The sequence below is a fragment of the Urocitellus parryii genome, chromosome 1 (assembly GCF_045843805.1).
Source record: "Urocitellus parryii isolate mUroPar1 chromosome 1, mUroPar1.hap1, whole genome shotgun sequence".
Lineage (NCBI taxonomy): Eukaryota > Metazoa > Chordata > Mammalia > Rodentia > Sciuridae > Urocitellus > Urocitellus parryii.
Window position 1 is genome coordinate 63,248,816 of NC_135531.1, and position 19,904 is coordinate 63,268,719.

The following is a 19,904-nucleotide window of genomic DNA, read 5'->3' on the forward strand; positions in this document are numbered from 1 at the left end:
AATGAAAAACTTTTGGTTTATTGTAAGTAAAAAAAAAGATACAAAAAATTACTTCAGAAAACAATGGCACAAAAATGCAAGGGGGTATGATTTTATTTTGGAGGAAGAAGCAGGCAATAGGAGGGGTTGAGGAAAAGAAGAGAATAGAAGTGGAGGAAGGCAAAGGGGAGAATGAAATTTGCAATAAATTTAAAATTTTCTTATCTTCCCTGTTTTTCAATTCCTACAAAGCTATTTAGAAAAGCAACCAGAAATACCTCTATAATGAATCATGCAAGATATTAATACATTTCAGCTTTTTAAATTGGTATTCATAACAGAATTATTTTCTCTCATAACTTGTCTTTTTCTTTTTTTTTTACTTTTAATCAAGATTTGTCTGTCAAAGTAAACTTATCACTTTGGAAAATAAATTATGAAGCTCAATTTGACACTCTTATGTCTGCTATCATCCAATTACTCAAAGTTGTTATTAGAAACCAGAATGAAGGATAATTTGATAAACCTGTTAACCAGAAGTAGGCCCTAGCACCAGGCTGTTAAAGAGCAGCTTGGGGAACCTCTTATGATACCTGGGCAGTACTGAAATACTCATCTATAGTGAGGTAGAAAATGAAAACTTAAGTGTCTAACAGAGTGGTTAGGTATGATCATAATCTGCCAATTTGAAAGAAATAAAAAAATTAGATATTAACAATATAGGAAAATGCTAATAATCAGAAAAATGAGAATATAAAGCAGAATCTAGGTTATGATAACCCATATACTTTAAAAATGTACATGAACAGCTAAAAACATGCAAAAAATATTAATTGTGATAGATTTTTCTTTTATGGGACTTCTGGCTTACTATTACTATGTGATTTTTGTTTCATATTTAAATAAACTATAAATTAGACAAGCTATCAACGATGAAAAAGAACTTTTTCTTTTTTTTTTGAGACAGGGTCTCACTATGTGGCTAGGGTGATGCTCCCTGTCCTGAGCCTCCCAAGTGCTCAACTTCAGGTGAGCACCACCAGGCAAAGCAAAAGAACAGTTTCTTAATTTCGCTTTATCATTTATCCATTTTTCAATTATTAATGGAATATCTATTTAACCTTCAATGTTATTCTTTATTAAATCTTTCTCCTAAATTATTTTTTGTTTCCATTAACTAAAAGACCATGAGAGAATAAAGTCTACAGTATGACAACATTAAATTGCTTTACAACAAAGTCAAATCATTTTAGATGAATAATAGGAACAATATCCACAAAGTGACTACACTCCTTAGTCAGTCATGGGCCATATTAATTAGTCAGAGAAAGCTTAAGCAGCCAGTAGAAAACATGAGATTATCATCTTTGGTATTAATAAGTCAGGTCTGCCCCCCAATCCCCCCGCCCCCTGCCAGACAGGTCAAAGCAAACTAAGTCAATCAAGGTTGGCTGTCTTAACTTACTAAACAGTTAAATTGGCCATGATTTTATTTAACAGAAATGATAATACAAACAAATTACCTTGTTAAACTAAAAGGGCATCCCTAGGATTAGCAATTAAGGGATTTAAGAATTTTCCAGAAGCAATGGAGAAGAACAAGGAGGACGAAAGGAGATTAGGATTGAGAGAGAGGGACAGGAGCAACATTTTTACCTCCTTCTGGGGTAAATACTCCTGTTTCTACAGGATAAAATAAACAGAATGGAATTGAAGCAGGGGAATTGGGAAGGCTATGAATATTGATGCTGCAGAAGTAGGATGACCACTGTCAGAGGCAAATTAAAGTGAGAAGGAAGGGGAAGATGAAAGGGATAGAGATTACAATAATTTCAACATGTCAATGCAGCAGACTTTTCTTCAGAAAACTAGAATATTAACTATTGTTAACTAAAGAGATATTTAGTTATCCTAGATAATTATACCTAAAATGAAAAACAAAAAGTCTACTCAAAGTATAGTTAAAAAAAAAAAGTTAATATGTGCCCATGGGAACAAGAAAAGGCTCCATAAAAGCATAACAGGAAAATAAAAACCCCTTTATTTCCAACTATACAAAAGTAGTCTATGAATAGCCAAGTGTTTTGTGAAAACTTCTAGACATTGTGTATATGCTGAAAATAGCCCTGTGAAATTTGTTTTTTATTTTAACATATTCTAAATATCTAGTTCTTTTTCTATCTAAAGTTTGTGTTAATTTTCTGAATAATCAACTTTCGTTATTCTTTTAAAAAATACTCTGTCCACAAACCAGCATTTTATATCTTTGAGTCAAAAGTTAAAATTAAAAACTTGTGGTTTATAATTATTAGAGTACAAAATTTGTGGAAAAAAGGATAACTGCTCTTTCGGAAGAAATTCTTAAGCTAATACAGCTGATATTTACATGATATCAATTAAAATGTTTGATACACACACACACACACACACATACACACGTGTCTGTATTCATGTCTATATGTATATATAAACCAACCCTGATAATTGAAAAATGCAAAAAAAGTAAATGTAAACAAAAAGAGATCTAATGAGGCCTCTATTATCTTTATATCTTATTTTGAGAAAATAAAACCACTCATGTCTCACTTTGCTTCTCAGTTTCTGGGAAACTCTCCCCATACTTCCTACCAAAACAAATAATCTACAATCAGAAAAAAAAAAGATAGTCAAAATAAAGACAAATGTATTTTTGGAAATTAAAATCTGAGTGAATATTAAGAAGGCTGACTGACATGTCCAGATCATTAAAAAAAAAAAATTAAAAAGCCCAAGTGTAGATATAAAAGTCAAGAAATGAGTTAAGAATTCTTTTTCATTATCAATTTATGAAATGGCAAGAAAGAAAAAAATAAAAAACTAAGAATATTCTAAATCATGTGAAAAAGAAACTAATGCGTCCAGCACTCTGGGACCAGTCTTCAGGGTGTTATGATGACCAACTCTGGGAGATGGAGTAGTGGGGACCTGGGGCATCATTGTCCTTCCTCCCTAGACAGACCCAGTACCACTATCACCTTCTCTTTAATCCAAACAAAGCCTGAAATTAAAATTCCTGCTCAAGTTTTCTCCTTTTTGACTTAAGTAAGACAGGGTTGGCTGGGCATGAAGGCACATACTTTGGGCAAGACCTTGTCTCAAGAAACAAAAAAGAGGGCTATAGATGTAGCTCAGTGGTAGAGCACTTGCCTGGCATGTATGAGGCCTTGGGATTCAATCCCCAGTATCACTTAAAACAAAAACAAAAACAATTAGCAGGGTCCTTTATCATTTAACATTCATGGAAGACCCATTCCACTCCAGTTTTTCATACTTGAATGAAGATGAGAACCCCAGTCTTTCCTAATCAGAGGCTCTGACAGGAAAAACTGGAAGAGGAGCTAGCAATTTTTGAGATTCCTTGCCAGTAGAGATAGAGCCAAGGACCAGAAAAGCAAACAGACACATAAAGGAAGATGGGGCCAAGACCTCAAGACGTATTTCCTAACCCTCTGTTGTAAATTATTCCCTATACTTAGTCACCATCTAGAATCACGATTTTTTTAAATCCCATTTTAATATCCACAGAAGTATTGCAGAGCTGGGGATGTATCTTAGTGGTTGTGCACTGGCTAGTATGCATAAAGACCTGTGTTCAATCCCTATCACTGTGAAAATCAATCAATCAATCAATCAATCTGACTCTCTAGATTAACCCATGCTCTTCCTTTCCTATTGTACAGCATACCAACTAAACGATGATGGTCAGGGCTATAGGGTTAATCTCCACTCTGTTTATGAATTTTGTACCCACCTGTTGCACTAAATGCTTAACAAAAAGCAAACTTTATTTGTTCCAAACCAATTTATGGCAACTGAATTTAGAAGCCATATATAATAGCATGTGTTATTATAATAAACAACTGGCAGAAAAAATGACAAAAACTGACATATCTATTTACATCAAGATACTGAATAAAAATTACATTATTAGATTTAAATGTACAAATTTTAAAGTAAGAATCTTTTTTTTTAACTTTCTCATATTAACTGACTTTTTAAATTAACAGATTATTAACTGGTTTTGGTTCCAACAGGTGAGAGAGCTTATGCTCCTGTCCTCCTATCCCATTCTCTTTCTACCTGCTCTTCAAACTCATCAAGACTTCTTACAGTCTCTTTAACCTCTGCTATAATGGTCCCTTTCAAGGCTCATCGAAGCTTTAACTCTCTATATACTAAGTCAAGTGTATAATCCTAGCTCAAGAGTCTAAGAATGGGGAATTGGCTAACTTCTCTAAGTGCCAGACTCCTTTCATCTCAAGGCTTTAGGGAGGTGGAATGGTTACCTACAGCACTATTTTTCTCAAAGATGGTCCCCAGACCAAAAGCATATGCATCCTCTGAGAAAAGGTATCAAAAAGTCAAATACTTGGGCCCCATATCAGACCTACTAAATAAACAACATTGTGAGTGGGACTCAGCAATTTGTATTTTAACAAGTCTTCCAGGAAATTTTGATTCAGGATTTATACGATTAAGGTAAAAGTCTTTTCTAGATAACTGTTATGTGCCAGATACTATTTTATTCCTTTATATCATTATCCTCACCTTTACAACCACATCATCAAGAACAGTTGTCCATATTTCTTGAGCATTCATTTAATATATACTAAGCATTTTCTGATCCCCATTTAATTCTCACAATAACTCTAAGAAGGATATGTCATTCATATTTACATTTTATAGACCAAAAAAAAAAAAAACCCTAAAAACAGCAACTTGTCTAAGTTCATAAAGTAGTAATGATTGGAGCCAAGATTCATACTTAGAATGAATGGCCTACAGCCCACATTATTAATCATGACCTGACACTGTCATTACCATATTTTTCTTCACATCAATTCTGTAAAATAAGTAATGTAACACTCATTTTACAGATGTGTAAACACACTAGGTTAAACAACTTTCCCAAGATCATAAAGTGACAGAAAAAGGACACACGTCTTCTTCTGACTCAAATATTCATACTCTCAGAGGGCGAAGTGGCACACTCCTGTAATCCCATTGTCTTGGGAAGCTGGTGCAGGAGGATCACAAGTTCAAAGCCAGCCTCAGCAAAAGCAAGGCACTAAGCAACTCAGTGAGAGTTGCTTAAATTTTATTTAGTGTCTCTAAATAAAATATAAAACAGTGCTAGGGATGTAGCTCCATGGTTGTATGCCCCTGGGTTCAATCCCTACTACCAAAACAAACAAACAAAAAAAATGTATACTCTTAAGCAGTGTGTTACCCTCAAACCAAACAAAAGCTATGACCAATTGTTTATTATCATCCATTATTCCACTTAATCACTTATTGATTATCCTATTTAACTTCCTTTTTGCTGAATCCGTAAGTCTATTTTTCAGGCAAAATATTAATGAAAAAGACTGGGTAAAACAGTAAATCAAGTAGGGCAAGAATTGCTGGGGGGCCATATGATTCACACAAGACAAATATTACAAATTGTCACAAAAGGAGTAAAGGTAGCATTAATTTTGCTATTTCCACAAATTTTGATCTGGCATAAAGGGCACCATCTGAAATGAACAAGGCTCATAAACAAAAACAGAAACGAAATACTACCTGTGACGGTGTACTGGTAAGTTCCATCTTCTCTTGTGATTTCTCCTTTGCCAGGCGAGCAGCTTCTTTAAATTCCTGAAACTTTTCTGCAAACTGAATGTATAAACACTGTATACATTAGCCAAACTCACAGTGCCCAATTTTACTGTATCTGTCTTTCATTTTCTGAATAATTAACATACAAACACTGTAGCCTTCAAAGCAATTATAGCTTATAATATGAAAAAGAAGCCCTACAGCAAACATTCATTGTGTATAACATACTTAGACAAATTTTCATTCAAAAGCATCACTATATAATGAAGTTAGAATGTGGTGTCAGCTAGCTTATCTATATACCTCCTTGGTTGCTCAAAAATAATGTACTAAAACTAGTAAAAATAGCATACTAGGGGCTGGGTTTGTGGCTCAGTGGTAGAGCAACTGCCTCACATGTGTGGGGTACTGGGTTTGATCCTCGATACCACATGGAAATTAATGAATAAAATAGGAGTGTTGCGTCCATCTACAACTAAAAAAATAGCATATTACATTGTTTATCACTGAGAAAATTGAATTTCTTAAGTACTTACTTATAAAAATCACAGTACTAAAAAATGCTTTTAATTAAGTCATTTTATTTTCAATGTTATAAATAGTAATGTTTACTATTATCACTAACTGACAAATAAAAATTCATTTCCAAATATTTCTAAGCAACTGAGGTACACCACCAGAAAAAGATAATACACTCTACATAGGTCTTCTAAGATTGGTAATTTCAAGACAAAAATTTCTGTTCATAAAATACTAATTCTTAGAAACCTACAGAAAACCATAAAACATCATGCCTACAAATATTACCCATTTTAAATGTTTGTGAAGTGAGGCTAATATATTACTATTATCAGAGAGTAACAAAACAACTAAATTTAAAAACCTAAATTGTCTGTGTAACTTTAAATACCTGTTAGAGTTTCCAATAAAAATATGAAATTATAGCTTTCTTCACAAGGTCACACAAGCAAGCCCTGATTTCAGTTCCGTTTTGGGAAGGAAAGTTTTGGGAGGAAAGGCCTGATCTGCCCTGAGAGATTGAGGAGAGTCAAAATTTAATTCATTAAAGGAAAAAGTGATTCTTTTGTAAAATCTATAATCTTTGTGACTCAGTGTTAAACATAAACAAGATGTTCCAACTGTTGGACTTAAATAGGCTTTAAAATGAGGTAGACTAAGTTCTATTAGCTATATATTTAAAAATCTCTATATTTTATGTCATCATCACAACTTTCCCTTCTTATTTTAACCTTGTCACCTCCACATCCAGGGAGATAGACCAAGGAACTGAATATGTGCTACTATACTTCTCTAATGAAACAGAATATCCTCTTACATGAAAAAAAAAATTAATACAAAGCTAAAGTCTAAACATTGGTGGAAATGAAAGAAAAACAATTTAAATTAAATTAAATTCTCTTTATATAATCATGGTTTCTCTTCTGCTAATTTAACATTGCAAAATATTTTATGTTTAAAATCCTTTCAACTTCATAAATACTATGGCTTATTTTTATATCTTTAGTTTTCAGCAAAAGAAAAACATGATGGCTTTAGTTGCCATAACAACAAATACAACTTAAGTAAGCCGGCTAATGATCCAAGTATAGCTGGAATTCTGCTCACATCAGTCAACCTTAGGGGACCATACATTTCTTCCAATCATGAAGCTTCCCTTTGTTTTGAGAGGCCTTATCTACAATTGTCTTCAGAGCATCTCCAAACCCTTGTAATGCTTTGACTCACTCATGGTTTTTTAATAAAACAAACCAGAATATTTATATGCTTGCTTCATTTATCTAAGTGATTATAAATTCCTTTGAGTTCCCTACAGTTTGAAAAGCACCGAAATTAATCCTCAAGGTAGCTTGGAAAATAAATCATAATTTTTGTCTGAATCTGTAGATCAACACATTCACAAGATGATGATCTTAACACTCTTTGAGCTACAAATCCAGTGCATAAATGAATCAGACTTGCCTCCAGAAGCTTAAGGGATGTTTCTCAATATTCAATCTACCTTAAAATAACAGGGTTCACACTAGTAATAATTGGTTAAAAGTATTAGCTAACTTTTTTTTTAAGAGAGAGAGAGAGAGAGAGAGAGAGAGGGAGGGAGGGAGGGAGGGAGGGGAGGGGAGGAGAGGAGAATTTTTAAATATTTATTTTTCAATTTTTGGTGAACACATCTTTATTTTTTTTATTTTTATGTGGTGCTGAGGATCGAACCCAGCGTCCCTTGCATACCAGGCGAGCTCGTTACCGCTTGAGTCCCCAGCCCAGTATTAGCTAACTTTAATGAGAAAAAAAATCTTGAAAAATAAAAGCCATTCTCAGACAAAAATACCAAATAAGAGACAGTGATTGACAGAATTTAATAAACTATTCCTTTACTATATTAGCTAGCTGCTCAGTAATTCGAAAGATGTAACAAAGAACTTATCATCAAAATTACTTAGGCCTGGGTGGGGTGGGTGGGGTTGTGGCTCAGTAGTAGAGCGCTTGCCTAGCATATGCGAGGCCCAGTTGAGCTTCAGCACCACATAAAAATAAATAAATAGTTAAAGGTACTGTGTCCAACTACAACTAAAAAATTAATATTTAAAAGAATTACTTAAGCCTAAAAATCATCTTGTGCAAGTTTACTTGAGAAATCAATCCACAATTTAGTTCTTGTACTATAAAATCAAGAAATTCAACAAGTGGAATATTCTTTTGGGCGGGGAGGGGAGTGAAATATGTGTGTTATTTTCAGCTCCAGGTTTTAATAGACAGTTCCAAAAGAAAAGTTCTAAAAAGGTTCTGAGTAACAATAAATGTGTTAGAATAAACATGATTTTCCAAGGGGATTGTTGATGGAAGGGCAATGCTCCATGTTATGTTGAGATACTTTGAATCTAAAACTCATACCTGTACTACACTTCCAGAAATGTATTTCTGGAATAAGGCATGTGTAAGAGAAACAAAACCATAAACCCTTATTTGTTTTAATCATTGTACAGAGAATGACTAATAATCACAAAGGCAAAAGTTAAAATAGTCTTAAAATTGAGCTTCAAACTATAATTAATACACCTGAAAACATTAGTGTTAAGAAATATCTACAACTAAAGGAGAACAAAGTAGATTATTTCAACTATTGAACTATGTATAATATTCACTAAAGTATAAGCTTTTCTAAAAGCTCATTTTAAAAAATATGAACGATATCTGCAATAAATTGCTTAAGGTAATTTTTTTTAAATGTTGATGGACCTTTATTTTATTCATTTATTTATATATGGTGCTAAGAATTGAACCCAGTGCCTCACACATGCTATGCAAGTGCTCTACCACTGAGCCACAACCCCAGCCCCTTAAGGTAAATATTAACAGTGTCCATCTACAAGAGCCTGGTCACTCTGCACTTGCACAATTTTAATTCTCAAGTCATCAGAATCTGTCTACACCAAATCATACACAAAATGTTTCAAACATGGTGTTATCTTTTTAACAGAATACTTCAAACGCAGCAGTTTTATCATAAATCTTTAGGTCTGGTGGGTGCAAAATTTGGAAAGCAGAGTAAAATTCATCTTCTTGATCATCTTAATATCCTGAGATTGTTTCCTTTTCCTTATATATTCTTTCTGTGTAACATCCATAAGAACTCTAGGTGCTACTGGTATGAACACGGCATGGCTTCTGCTTATAGCAAGGCCAACTGCTTTATTTCCAGTAGTTAGTCTGGTGATGTTTCATGTTTTATTGGCTGTTCTGGCCAAAGTAATTCACTTGGTTAGTATTACCCAAGTCCTCATGTGACCACTGGATCCCACTCTGTATTGCATCAGAGTTCAGAGTACTCTACACTCAGATAAAGCACAATTTTTACTGAACTCAAAAATTTATATGTGCCTGTTATCATATAAAAAGCTGAAATCTATATCACTATCAGCTTCAGTTTTCACCATTCAGAAGAGGCTGGTGTCTACCCTACCTTATCTTATCTCCATCTGAGAATGCAAATCTTTGAGCAAAATGCCTCTGAAATATTAATCCCCATCTTTTATTTCCTATTATACAGATAATTAACCACACAAATTCTCTTAACAAATGATAGCTATTTTTAATGTGTACAATAAAGTTTCCGAGTAAAAGAAGAATCCAGGGGCTTAGCGGTAGAGTGCTTGCTTTGCACGTGTGAGACCCTGGGTGCGATCCTCAGCACCACATAAAAATAAACAAACAAAATAAAGACATTGTGTCCATGTATAACTAAATAAATATTTTTTAAAAAAAGAAAGAAAAATCCAATGATTTTTTATTAGTTCTTTTTAGATATACATGATAGTAGAGTGTATTTTGATATTTTTTACATACATGGAGTACAACTTATTCTACTTAAGATCCCATTCTTGTGGTCAATGATCTCTTCTTGCTGTAAAGTCACTACAGTTGTTCCAAGACTATTAAACAAATTTCTCCTATATTTTATACTCTCCATTTGCTAATATACAGTGAAGACCTGAACTGAAGATGATTTTCACTCAGATCTTATACTTTAACTTACTTTTGAAAGATGATGCTCAGAAGAGAATCCCAATCCATAAACAGTGTTTGCCCGGCTATCGGCCCACTGGCCAAACTTCTGAGATGTTTTAGTAAATGTCATGTTTGGAGTGATGGTGCTATTTATTATTGCCTGAAAAATAAAACAAGCAGCCAAAAATTGGCAAACAGGCATTTAAACACAGGAACATTTAGTTACATAAAAATTTAGAATTACTTGTAAGTCTCAATGTTAAATATATAAAGACAGTTGTAGAACTAGTTTCCAGCATTGTAAATGACAATGTGGAAACATGGTACCTAATATAATATAAATATAATGGCATCTGTCGATCAAAAATTTTAACATCTTATATTCAAAATAAATTTTCCTGTAATCTAAAAAATATCAAAGAGTTTCTTTCCTTTAAATAGTTAGGATCAATATTTATTAATTTTGGATGATATTCATTGGAAATAGGCCTTTAGACATAATAGTTAAATATTTAAAAGGAAGGTGCCACTCTATAAAAAAATCTTCCAAAAATGAATATACCGATAAAAAAAAGCCCAGGCAGTGATGCATGCCTAAAATCCCAGCGATTCAGGAGACTGCAGCAGAAAGATTACAAGTTCAAGATGATCTTCAGCAACTTATCAAGGCCCTAAGCAGTTTAGTAAGACCCTGTTTCCAAATAAAAAAATAAAAAGGACTGAGGATGTGGCTCAATGATTAAGTACCCTTGGATTCAAACACACATACCAAAAAAGGAAAAGAAAATACAGAAGAAAAAAATAATGCTTATTTTTCTAAAATCCATAATCAAGGGTTTCTCAAAGCTGATTTACCTGAAACTTTCAATTATTGAGTAGTTTTTCCTTTACTCAAGGCAATAAACAAACAAACTTTACTTCTTTTCTCATAGAAGAGTATAGAGTCATGACAATATCATTCTCTTTTAACTGTTTCTTAAAAAACTAACATTTTATCATGTTATTAAATACTAATTTTGGTGATCATAATTTAACAATTATATTAATTCATGCTTTTTGGTCAGTATTAGAAATACAATTATTTTTAGTTGGATAGTCTACTGACCTCCAAAATAAAGATTAAAATATGACTCCAATAATAGTAAAAAGATATATTATCAAAGCCAGGCGTGATGGTGCATGCTCGGGAGGCTGAGACAGGAGGATCCCAAGTTCAAAGCCAGCCTCAGCAATGGTGAGGCACTAAGCAATTCAATGAGACCCTGTCTCTAAATAAAATACAAAAATAAAAGATGTGGCTCAGTGGTCGAGTGCCCCAGAGTTTAATCCCTGGTACCCCCCCCAAAAAAAAAAAAAGATACATTATCAAATTCATAAGCAACCATCTGATTAACCATTAAAAAGTAGGAAGAAAATCAAACATTTTCAGAACAAAGCTAAATTTGTTTAACATGTGAACAACGGCATAAACCTAAAATATTTATGAGTTATGTCATGCAGGCATCCATGTCATTATAACAATGTATAATACATGGATAACTGCCTTATTAAACATGATAAAACAGAAATTTGCCCCTTCCCTTTTCTCAGTCAGTAGATGTTTTATTGTTATTATATGAGAACGCTTGTCCCCAGAAAAAATTTATATATTCACACTAATATAAGCTACCTTACTTTTCAGTTCAAAATGGCTTCTGTCAGCATATTTTAGAACTGTAAAAATGTGGCAAACAACTATTCTAACTTGTGGAGCTGTCATAAAATGAAAAATTAAAGGGAAAAAATTTATAAACAATCGGTAAGGGATCATTTAGTCAACATTTTTTCTTGAGTTACACTCTAGATAGATTTATCTAGAAATCTGAGAAACAATAATATGAAAGGCAATTATGAATGTCATTCTATAATAAGAGGAGTCAGTCAATGCATAAGTAAATAAATAGGTAATAATATAATTTCAGAGAGTGCTTAGAGCTGTGAAACCAGGATGTAATGGAGAGTGCGGGCAAGCAGACACAGACGGCAGGCATTGATTTGTATTTGGTGGGCCTTCAGTGTTCTCTGGAGAACATTTGAACTGGGAGTATTTTCAAGGAAATAAGGACATTTTTACATTTTACATGTGACCTTAACAACACTCAAAAAGTGGGAGTAGCAAAAGGCTTTACAGGTATCTAAGAAAACTGAGCTGTTGGTCACTGAATCCCATTATAACTATTTCATATTAATTTTTTTCTGCTTTGTTAAAGTTTCACTTTAATCTCCACTGAACCTTTCCCTGCCTCTGTACTACATGTTCTTTAATCACTGAAGAGAAACTTTAAAACAACAGATAATTCCATAATTAAAAAATTTAATTCTTAGATTCTTTAATTAGAATGCTACTATTAATCCTTTAAAAGAAAAAAACTTAGTGCTTTTAAATAAATATGTCTCTCAACCCTGGAGTTCTTCTCCTTTTAAGGGAAGGAGGTAGAAATGCTGTGTCATTATAGATCATGTAGTGCCCCAATCTTGGCTCTCAGCCATGCAATGTCTCTGCAGCATGATCAGAAAACCTCAAAGCAAACTTTTTATGCACAGTACAGGAACAAGAATAAATGACATTTTCTACTCAGGGATACCTACAGGCTTTTTACCTTAATCAGGAAGAACAGAAAAGGAGGTGAGAGAGAGAGAAGGGGACAATAACTCATTAGTCAAGTTAACTACTAGTGCTCATCAAGAAACAACTCCTCCTGTAAGAATGGCTGTAATTAACAGCATCAGTTTAGAAAAGTAGCTAGAGAATGGAAAATGTGATAGAAAATATAACTGCTCAGAAGATTAGTTTTGTTGAATTAACAATAAAAAAAACTCTTTCAAAAAGTTGAGTCTAATAATTATAAGCAGCAAAGCATATTCAGAACTGGAAACACTAAAAAGGATAATTCACATTGCTTCAGAGGGAAGAACACATGAGGATTTTTTTAATCACCTTGAGTTATTCTTCCTTGAGAATAACTCAAAGCATTTTAACTTGGATAAGGTGAGCAACTGAAATCTATTTAATCACTTCCATGGACATGAACTACATCAGTTGACCTTCATTTTTGCGTACCATTTAACCCTCCTAATCTAATAAAATTTCTGTGGTTTGGGTCAAGAGACAAGATATTACAGAAATTGAAAGTACAAGTCAGATAAAAGAAACACTCCAGGCTGGGATTATAGCTCAGTGGTAGAGTGCTTGCCAAGCACATGTGAGGCACTGATTTCGAACCTCAGTATAACATAAAAAAAAAAAGTAAATAAAATAAAGGTATTGTGTTCATCTACAGCTAAAAATATTTTTTAAAAAAGAAATACACACTCTAAACCCTGAGACAATAACATTCATTACCTCTTGCATTTCATTAAACCAATTACAAAGTATGCAAAATAACTCTTCGTTAAATAACACCTCACAGAAATTAACTATTACTATTTCCTCAAGTCCTTTCAATCCTCCAAGTAAAAATGAAAAGAGGACCAATTATTCAAGTAAATATGTTACTTATGTACAAGACACAAATTGCTAATAGCCCCTGAGGTCCTATAATCTAGTTTAAAAGTATTTAGAGTGATTACTAAACACACATTGTGTTTTGGTTTAAATTTATTTCCTCCTCACAACAATGCTAATCTAGGTGTTTTTATTAGTTCCTTATCACTGATGAGAAAACTGAGGCACACAGAAGTTAAACACCTTGTGAAAGGTCACACGACTAGCAAAAACAGTATGGCTCTAGAGTCTGTGCTGGCTCTAGAGTCTGTGCTCTTAACTCCTACAGTGATTTGCTAAAAATTCTGGGGACTCACAAAGCCACCATGGTTTCAAGGAAGCCTGAAGGAGAGAATGAATTTCATCTTTCCACACACTTTACATCCACAATTTGATGATTGGATTTTCTTTATCTAAGTCAGTTGGATAAAATTTCACTGATGATAAAATAGATTTTCCTCCCTTTGAAGGGTACACTGTCTACCAGGCATTAGGCATTTTGCAAATATTAGGTGTCTGAAATAATTTATTCAAAGTCAAAATATTCAATAATTGGTGGAAGTGAAAGTTGAACCCAACCTGTCCTTGTTCTTATATGTTACTGTTGGCCTCTCCTAAATATAAAACCTTAAAATTCTGTTCATATACTTGTCTTTAGATAAGGACTGTCAGTTTTAGTATTGTTATTGACAGACTTCATATGGTTCAGGGATTTTTTTTAACTGCCTACTAGTCTAAAGAAGTCACCATGATTTGGGTATGGTTTGTGTTCTTCCAAAAGTTCATAGACTAGAAGGAGGTTCTAATCAACCTTCAAGGATGGGGCCTAGTGGAAGGTCCTCAGGTCACTGGGGTTGTGCTCTTATGCTAGCGTGGCCCCACTCATCTCTCTCTGCTCCTGGTTCAAGATGTAATCACTTGCTCTCCAGTGCATTCCCATCATAGCTATCGCCAAGCAGCACTGCAAATAAGGGGTAGCACTTATCAAGCCTGAACTATGCTATTTGGACTTTCAGCCTTCAAAACTGTGAGCTAAATAAGCCTCTTTCTTCATAAGAAGCATGTGTCAGGTATTTTGTTGTAGTAATAAAAAAAAACTAATATGAAAGTACATATGAAAAAAATTCTAGATCCTAGAATTCTCAATCATGTTCATTCTACTCACACTGCCTGGCATAGTGCCTGACACAAAAGAGATATGCAATGAATATTAAATAAAATGAATGAATGATCTTAAATTTGTAGAATATTTGTGGCATATAATTCAACATCACATGGTTAATTCAAGCAATGTAGTGAACAACAACAAAAAAGTAGCTACCCTAAGAATGATCAGTTTTGTTTCTTTAAAGTTCTGAAAATTCAAAAAGAAATATTTGAATGAAGATAAAATCTGAATAAAACTGAAATGCTATGCTATATAAAGCAAAACAGCAAGATTATTTAGAGTAACTTACCTTTGAGCCATCTAAACTGATTATCCTATACACATTTCTTGTGCTGTCATAAAAATAAGACACAGTAACTGCGTGCTTGCTGGTGGGTACCCAGTTCTTCTTTGTGTTTGGGTCAATCTGGAAGACATGAGCTCGAGTGCTGAAGATAGGTTGTTCCCTGCATAACACAAAAGAAAACGACAAACTGAAAGCAGCCAGTTTTACTCCACAGGATGAGAAAACATGAAAACTGTAAGGTGACTTTGTTTAGTCAACACAACACCCACATACCGCCCCGCCCATTATAGTCCATCTTATTCAGAGATTGTATATACATGAATTCACCTACACACTAAACTCTACTACTGTAACTCCAAAATTAAGACTTGTGGCATTCTTTCAGTCTTTCACTGAGATCCCAAAACAGTGGAAAAACCTGAGTGTCCTGATATGCATGTTTCCTCTAAAGTGGAACAAGATGATATTTCTACTTTCTTGTTTCGGCACTCATACTACATAACAAGTGTCCCTTTTGCAATCTGTTTAGCACATTTTTTGGAATTTTTATGCTCACTGTTGGTGCTTTCAGTTTAAAATGGCCCCTCAGCATAGTGCTGAAGAGTTCCTAAATGCTTTCTGGTCCTGGGTGCAAGAAGGCTACAATGTACCTTATGGAGAAAAATATGTGTTAGATAAACTTCATTCAGGCAAGAATTAATAGTGCTGTTGGCCCTGAGTTCAATGTTAATGCAGCAATAATACACATTAAATGAGGTGTCTCATAAGAAATACACAAAATGAAAAGTTCTGTGCTGATTAACAAAAATGCTATGACAAGAGGCTTGCAGGAACATGACATTGTATTTTCTACATAAGTAATGGTCCAGTATTGGCTGGACCATTCAGTGTTCCTGACACCTTTATAGATCGTAACTAACTATGAATAATAAGAATGGACTGTACTCTGTTAAAATAAAGTACCTTATATTTGACACTTATGAGATTACCAGTTTTTACTCACTTAAAACTACATTATTTATACTTACAACAGGTAATTAACTTACTGAGAAAGTTTACATAGTTTATGCGCTATACATTTACATACTTTATTGAAGAATGGGGGGGATTGCTCAAAACCACAAATATCATTTTCTTAAACCAAGTAGAGCCTTAAGAATATGTAAGAGATTTCAAAAATTCCAATTTAAAAACCAAAACTAATAAAATACAAATTCAGAATATTAAAAAATTGTTACATTATAGAAAACAAGCATAAAATGATTCATATATAACAGAGCCATTACAATACAAAATTTTTCAAATTCTGAGTAAAAACTTTTTTGGAAACAACATTTTTCAGGTTGTTATTGTTGTCTTTTTTCCCCCAGTTGGAATGATTTACATGTCTTTCATTTTACTACACACCTTTCTTTTCTGAAGCAGTTCAAAATCCTAAAGAAAATTTTAACTAATAATGTTTAATATTAAGTTAATTCATAAATTTTACTTTAAAATATTAAAAAATATTAATGTAAAAAAAAGGAGATAAATCAGAAAAATAGTCAAAGCAAATCTGGGTCCTTGGCAACTCCTCAGGTTAATAATGATGGGCTACCATCATATGACTCCCATTCTCTACGGTGGCCCTGAGAAGGCAGTGTATTTTTAATAAAGGGAGGTATTTTCCCCATAGGTAACCTAGCTTTTTCCCAGTTTTGTTTCTGAAAACCTTCTTATTAAAGAATTTCTTTTGAAAGCAATTTTTGTGCCACTCCCTAAAAAAAAAAAAGAAGCAGAGTCTTCCCTTCTTGTTTATATACTATTATATATGGATTCATTTAATAAGTAATTATTAACTATCTAGCCAGGCAGATTCATTCCCTTTTCCCCATCAATCCCTGATTTGCAGTGAGGCTGATGCTAAAACTTGGGTTATCTTCCAAAAGCCTCAGAATCCCTATTTTTCTTTTTTTCACTTTTCACAGTTCCAGGTAAAAGTGTAGTTGATCAGACTGATTGTTGCTAGCTCCAACTCAGGGAAATATAATCACACACAACTCTATGAAAGCATTTAAGGAAGGGGCAGGAGTGACAGACAATTTCTTTATTAACTTGATAATTTTTTGTTGTTTTCATTTGATGGGGGAGTTAGATTTCTAAGTAGTTCAGAATGGTAATTACACAAATGTGTTCTGATTGACATTTTCTAAAAAACTAAATTAGCTGTTAAAATAATTGCTTTTGCAAGCTTTCTATGAACAATCAACAAATCCAATGGAAATGCAATGTTTTTCGTCTAGTAAAGACTCTTCACATCATTAATTCACCCAATTTAGTTAATCCACAGAATTCCTTTCAGAATAAATTTTTTTAACTAGTTATAAGCATGACATTTGAAAATTAAGTACATGACTTTCTTCAATTATCTTATGAATAGATGGTTTCTTAAAGAAAATTATAGTTCAAGATTTCTGTGATCAAAAGCTGACCTACTGAAGTCTGAAAGATAAAGACTTGAGGAATAATTATCACTACTAATATAGAGAACATAATTCCTAGAAGTAATGAGAATATATTGCATCTGACAGGGCATACTAACTAGTAAATGATCCACACTTATTGAATATCTACTGTGCCAAGAACTGGGATGGCAGCTGGGGATGTAGTTTAGTGGTAGAGCATTTACCTTGTCAGCACCTAGGTTTGATCCCCAGTATTACCAAATAAATAAATAAATAAATAAAACAAAAAACTGGGATGAAGATGGCCTCTATCCTCAAAAAGTTAAAATTTGGTGAGGGAAAATAGGTAAAAGTTAAAGTAAAATGCTAATTAAAAAATAAAAGTAAAATGCTCTTCACTATAATAGATTCTCTGAAAATAAGTGACTAAGGGCTATGATGAAGAAACTGATACATAAGGAGACAAACTGTGGCAAAAGGCGCACGATACCTGTAGCAAGAACAATCAATGCCTTTGAAAAATGAGGCTAGAAAGAAGCAAGTTTCTAAGGATTTCCACTGGAAGCAATGGAAATTATAAACAGGATAGTTTTACATTTTGTAAAGATAAATTGAATGAAGGAGGTGGTTTGGAGAAAAACAGCACTGGTCACAGTCAGAACCTTACTAAACCATCTCAAGTATTAAAGAGAGGATAGGAGGTTAGAGAGTAGGGTGAAGACATGAGAAAGGATTAAAGATAGATTTAGGAAGCAATAACAATAAATTGACAGATTGGATATAGAACAGAACTTCTTAAACTGAGGTGATTTGTCCCTCAGGAGACATTTCACAGTGTCTATAGAGACACTGCAATTGTCACAACTGAGGGAGATACTGCTGGCATCTAGTGGGTAGCAGCTGAGGATGTTGCTAAATATCTACAAAGCACAGGACAATTCTCCACAAAAAAAGAATTATCCAGCATAAAATGTAAACGATGCCAAGGCTAGGAAGTCCTGATGTATGAGATGCAAGAGGAATTTGATTCTCTGGGGTGTGGGGTGACTAAAAAGAATGACAACAGTGCTAAAAGACAAGATAGGAAACAGAAATTAAAGTGTGAGAAGGGGGAAGGGAAAGGAAGAGCAAAGCACAGGTCTGACAGAATTCAGATGCCTACAGAGCTTTCATGTAGAGTGCTGAGTCAGGAATTTAAACATTCATTTAGAGCTCAAACTTGTAGTGAAAAAACCAGGGGACTTAGGAGGTCTTATGATCAGTCTTTTAAAAATATATTTCAATAGTACACATCAATACATTTCATTTAGAGAAAGCTGTAGAAGTACTAGAGAAAGTATACCCAAATTAAAAATATCTCAAACGAATTTGAAGCTGATTGTCTCTAGTATCCAACTGTTAAGGTTAACCCCTTTACGAATAAACTGGATGGCACTCATAAGTCAAGGTGAAACACTCTACTTTTTTTTTACAATAATTAGCACAACTACTAATTGGATCAAATACCAGTGTTTCTCACATTGTGTTCTATAGAACAATTTGAGAAATAAGTATTTCATATTTAAATTAGTTTTGCAAACACTGTTACATCTTATTGTAAAATAGTTAAAATGCCCACTTATATTATTTTCTAAAAAGTTTTCTAGTAAAGAAACCCATGTAACCCCAAATAATCCAGCACATGAAAAATTATTTAACTTCAAAGCTCTTTTTCCTGTAACACATAAACACTCCTAGGTCTTATATTTATAACCACAATATAATAATGAAAAGACAAATTTTGAGGTAAATACTATTTCAATGAAAGTTGGTCTTTATGTAGTAATGTTTACTAGAAAATACATATAAGACAATACAAAATTGAGGTCTTATTTAATAGTGACTACAGTATTTTTATAATATATATTTTTTAGTTGTGGACATAATATCTTTATTTTTGTGTGGTGCTGAGGATTGAACCCAGTGTCTGTGTGCTAGGGGAGCATTCTACCACTGAGCCACAACTTCTTAGATATTTGTTAAGAACACTCAAAGTAACTCTGGTAAGAAACTAAAGAATCTAAAACTCAAATTTAAAAGAATGAATTTTGCATGAAATGCTTTAAACCAGCTTAAAAAAGGAAAACTATACACACACATACATATTTATCCTATAGAATCTTTTACTTGGTAATTTCTTACACATCTACAACCAGGACAATAAGTAGCTCTAACTACTACATGATATAAGAAATCTTGCCGGAGTAGTTTTTTATTATTTGTTGTTGGTTCATTAAATAATTCCAGAATACTAGTAGTATAAGAATAATTTTGAAATTCTTCATGTGGGGTTGAAATTTT

The 19,904-nt window shown here is 33.4% G+C and overlaps 1 protein-coding gene across 1 annotated transcript in view; it reads right to left on the reverse strand.

Moving 5' to 3' along the window:
• Window positions 1-19,904, reverse strand: part of Homer1 (homer scaffold protein 1) — a 127,725-nt gene that overhangs the window by 63,028 nt on the left and 44,793 nt on the right. The window contains exons 2-4 of the mRNA XM_026393216.2: window positions 15,124-15,280; window positions 10,172-10,303; window positions 5,584-5,676 (exon numbers count right to left, since the gene is read on the reverse strand). Of these exons, the coding sequence (XP_026249001.1) occupies window positions 5,584-5,676; window positions 10,172-10,303; window positions 15,124-15,280 (382 nt within the window). The remainder of the gene's footprint in view (window positions 1-5,583; window positions 5,677-10,171; window positions 10,304-15,123; window positions 15,281-19,904) is intronic.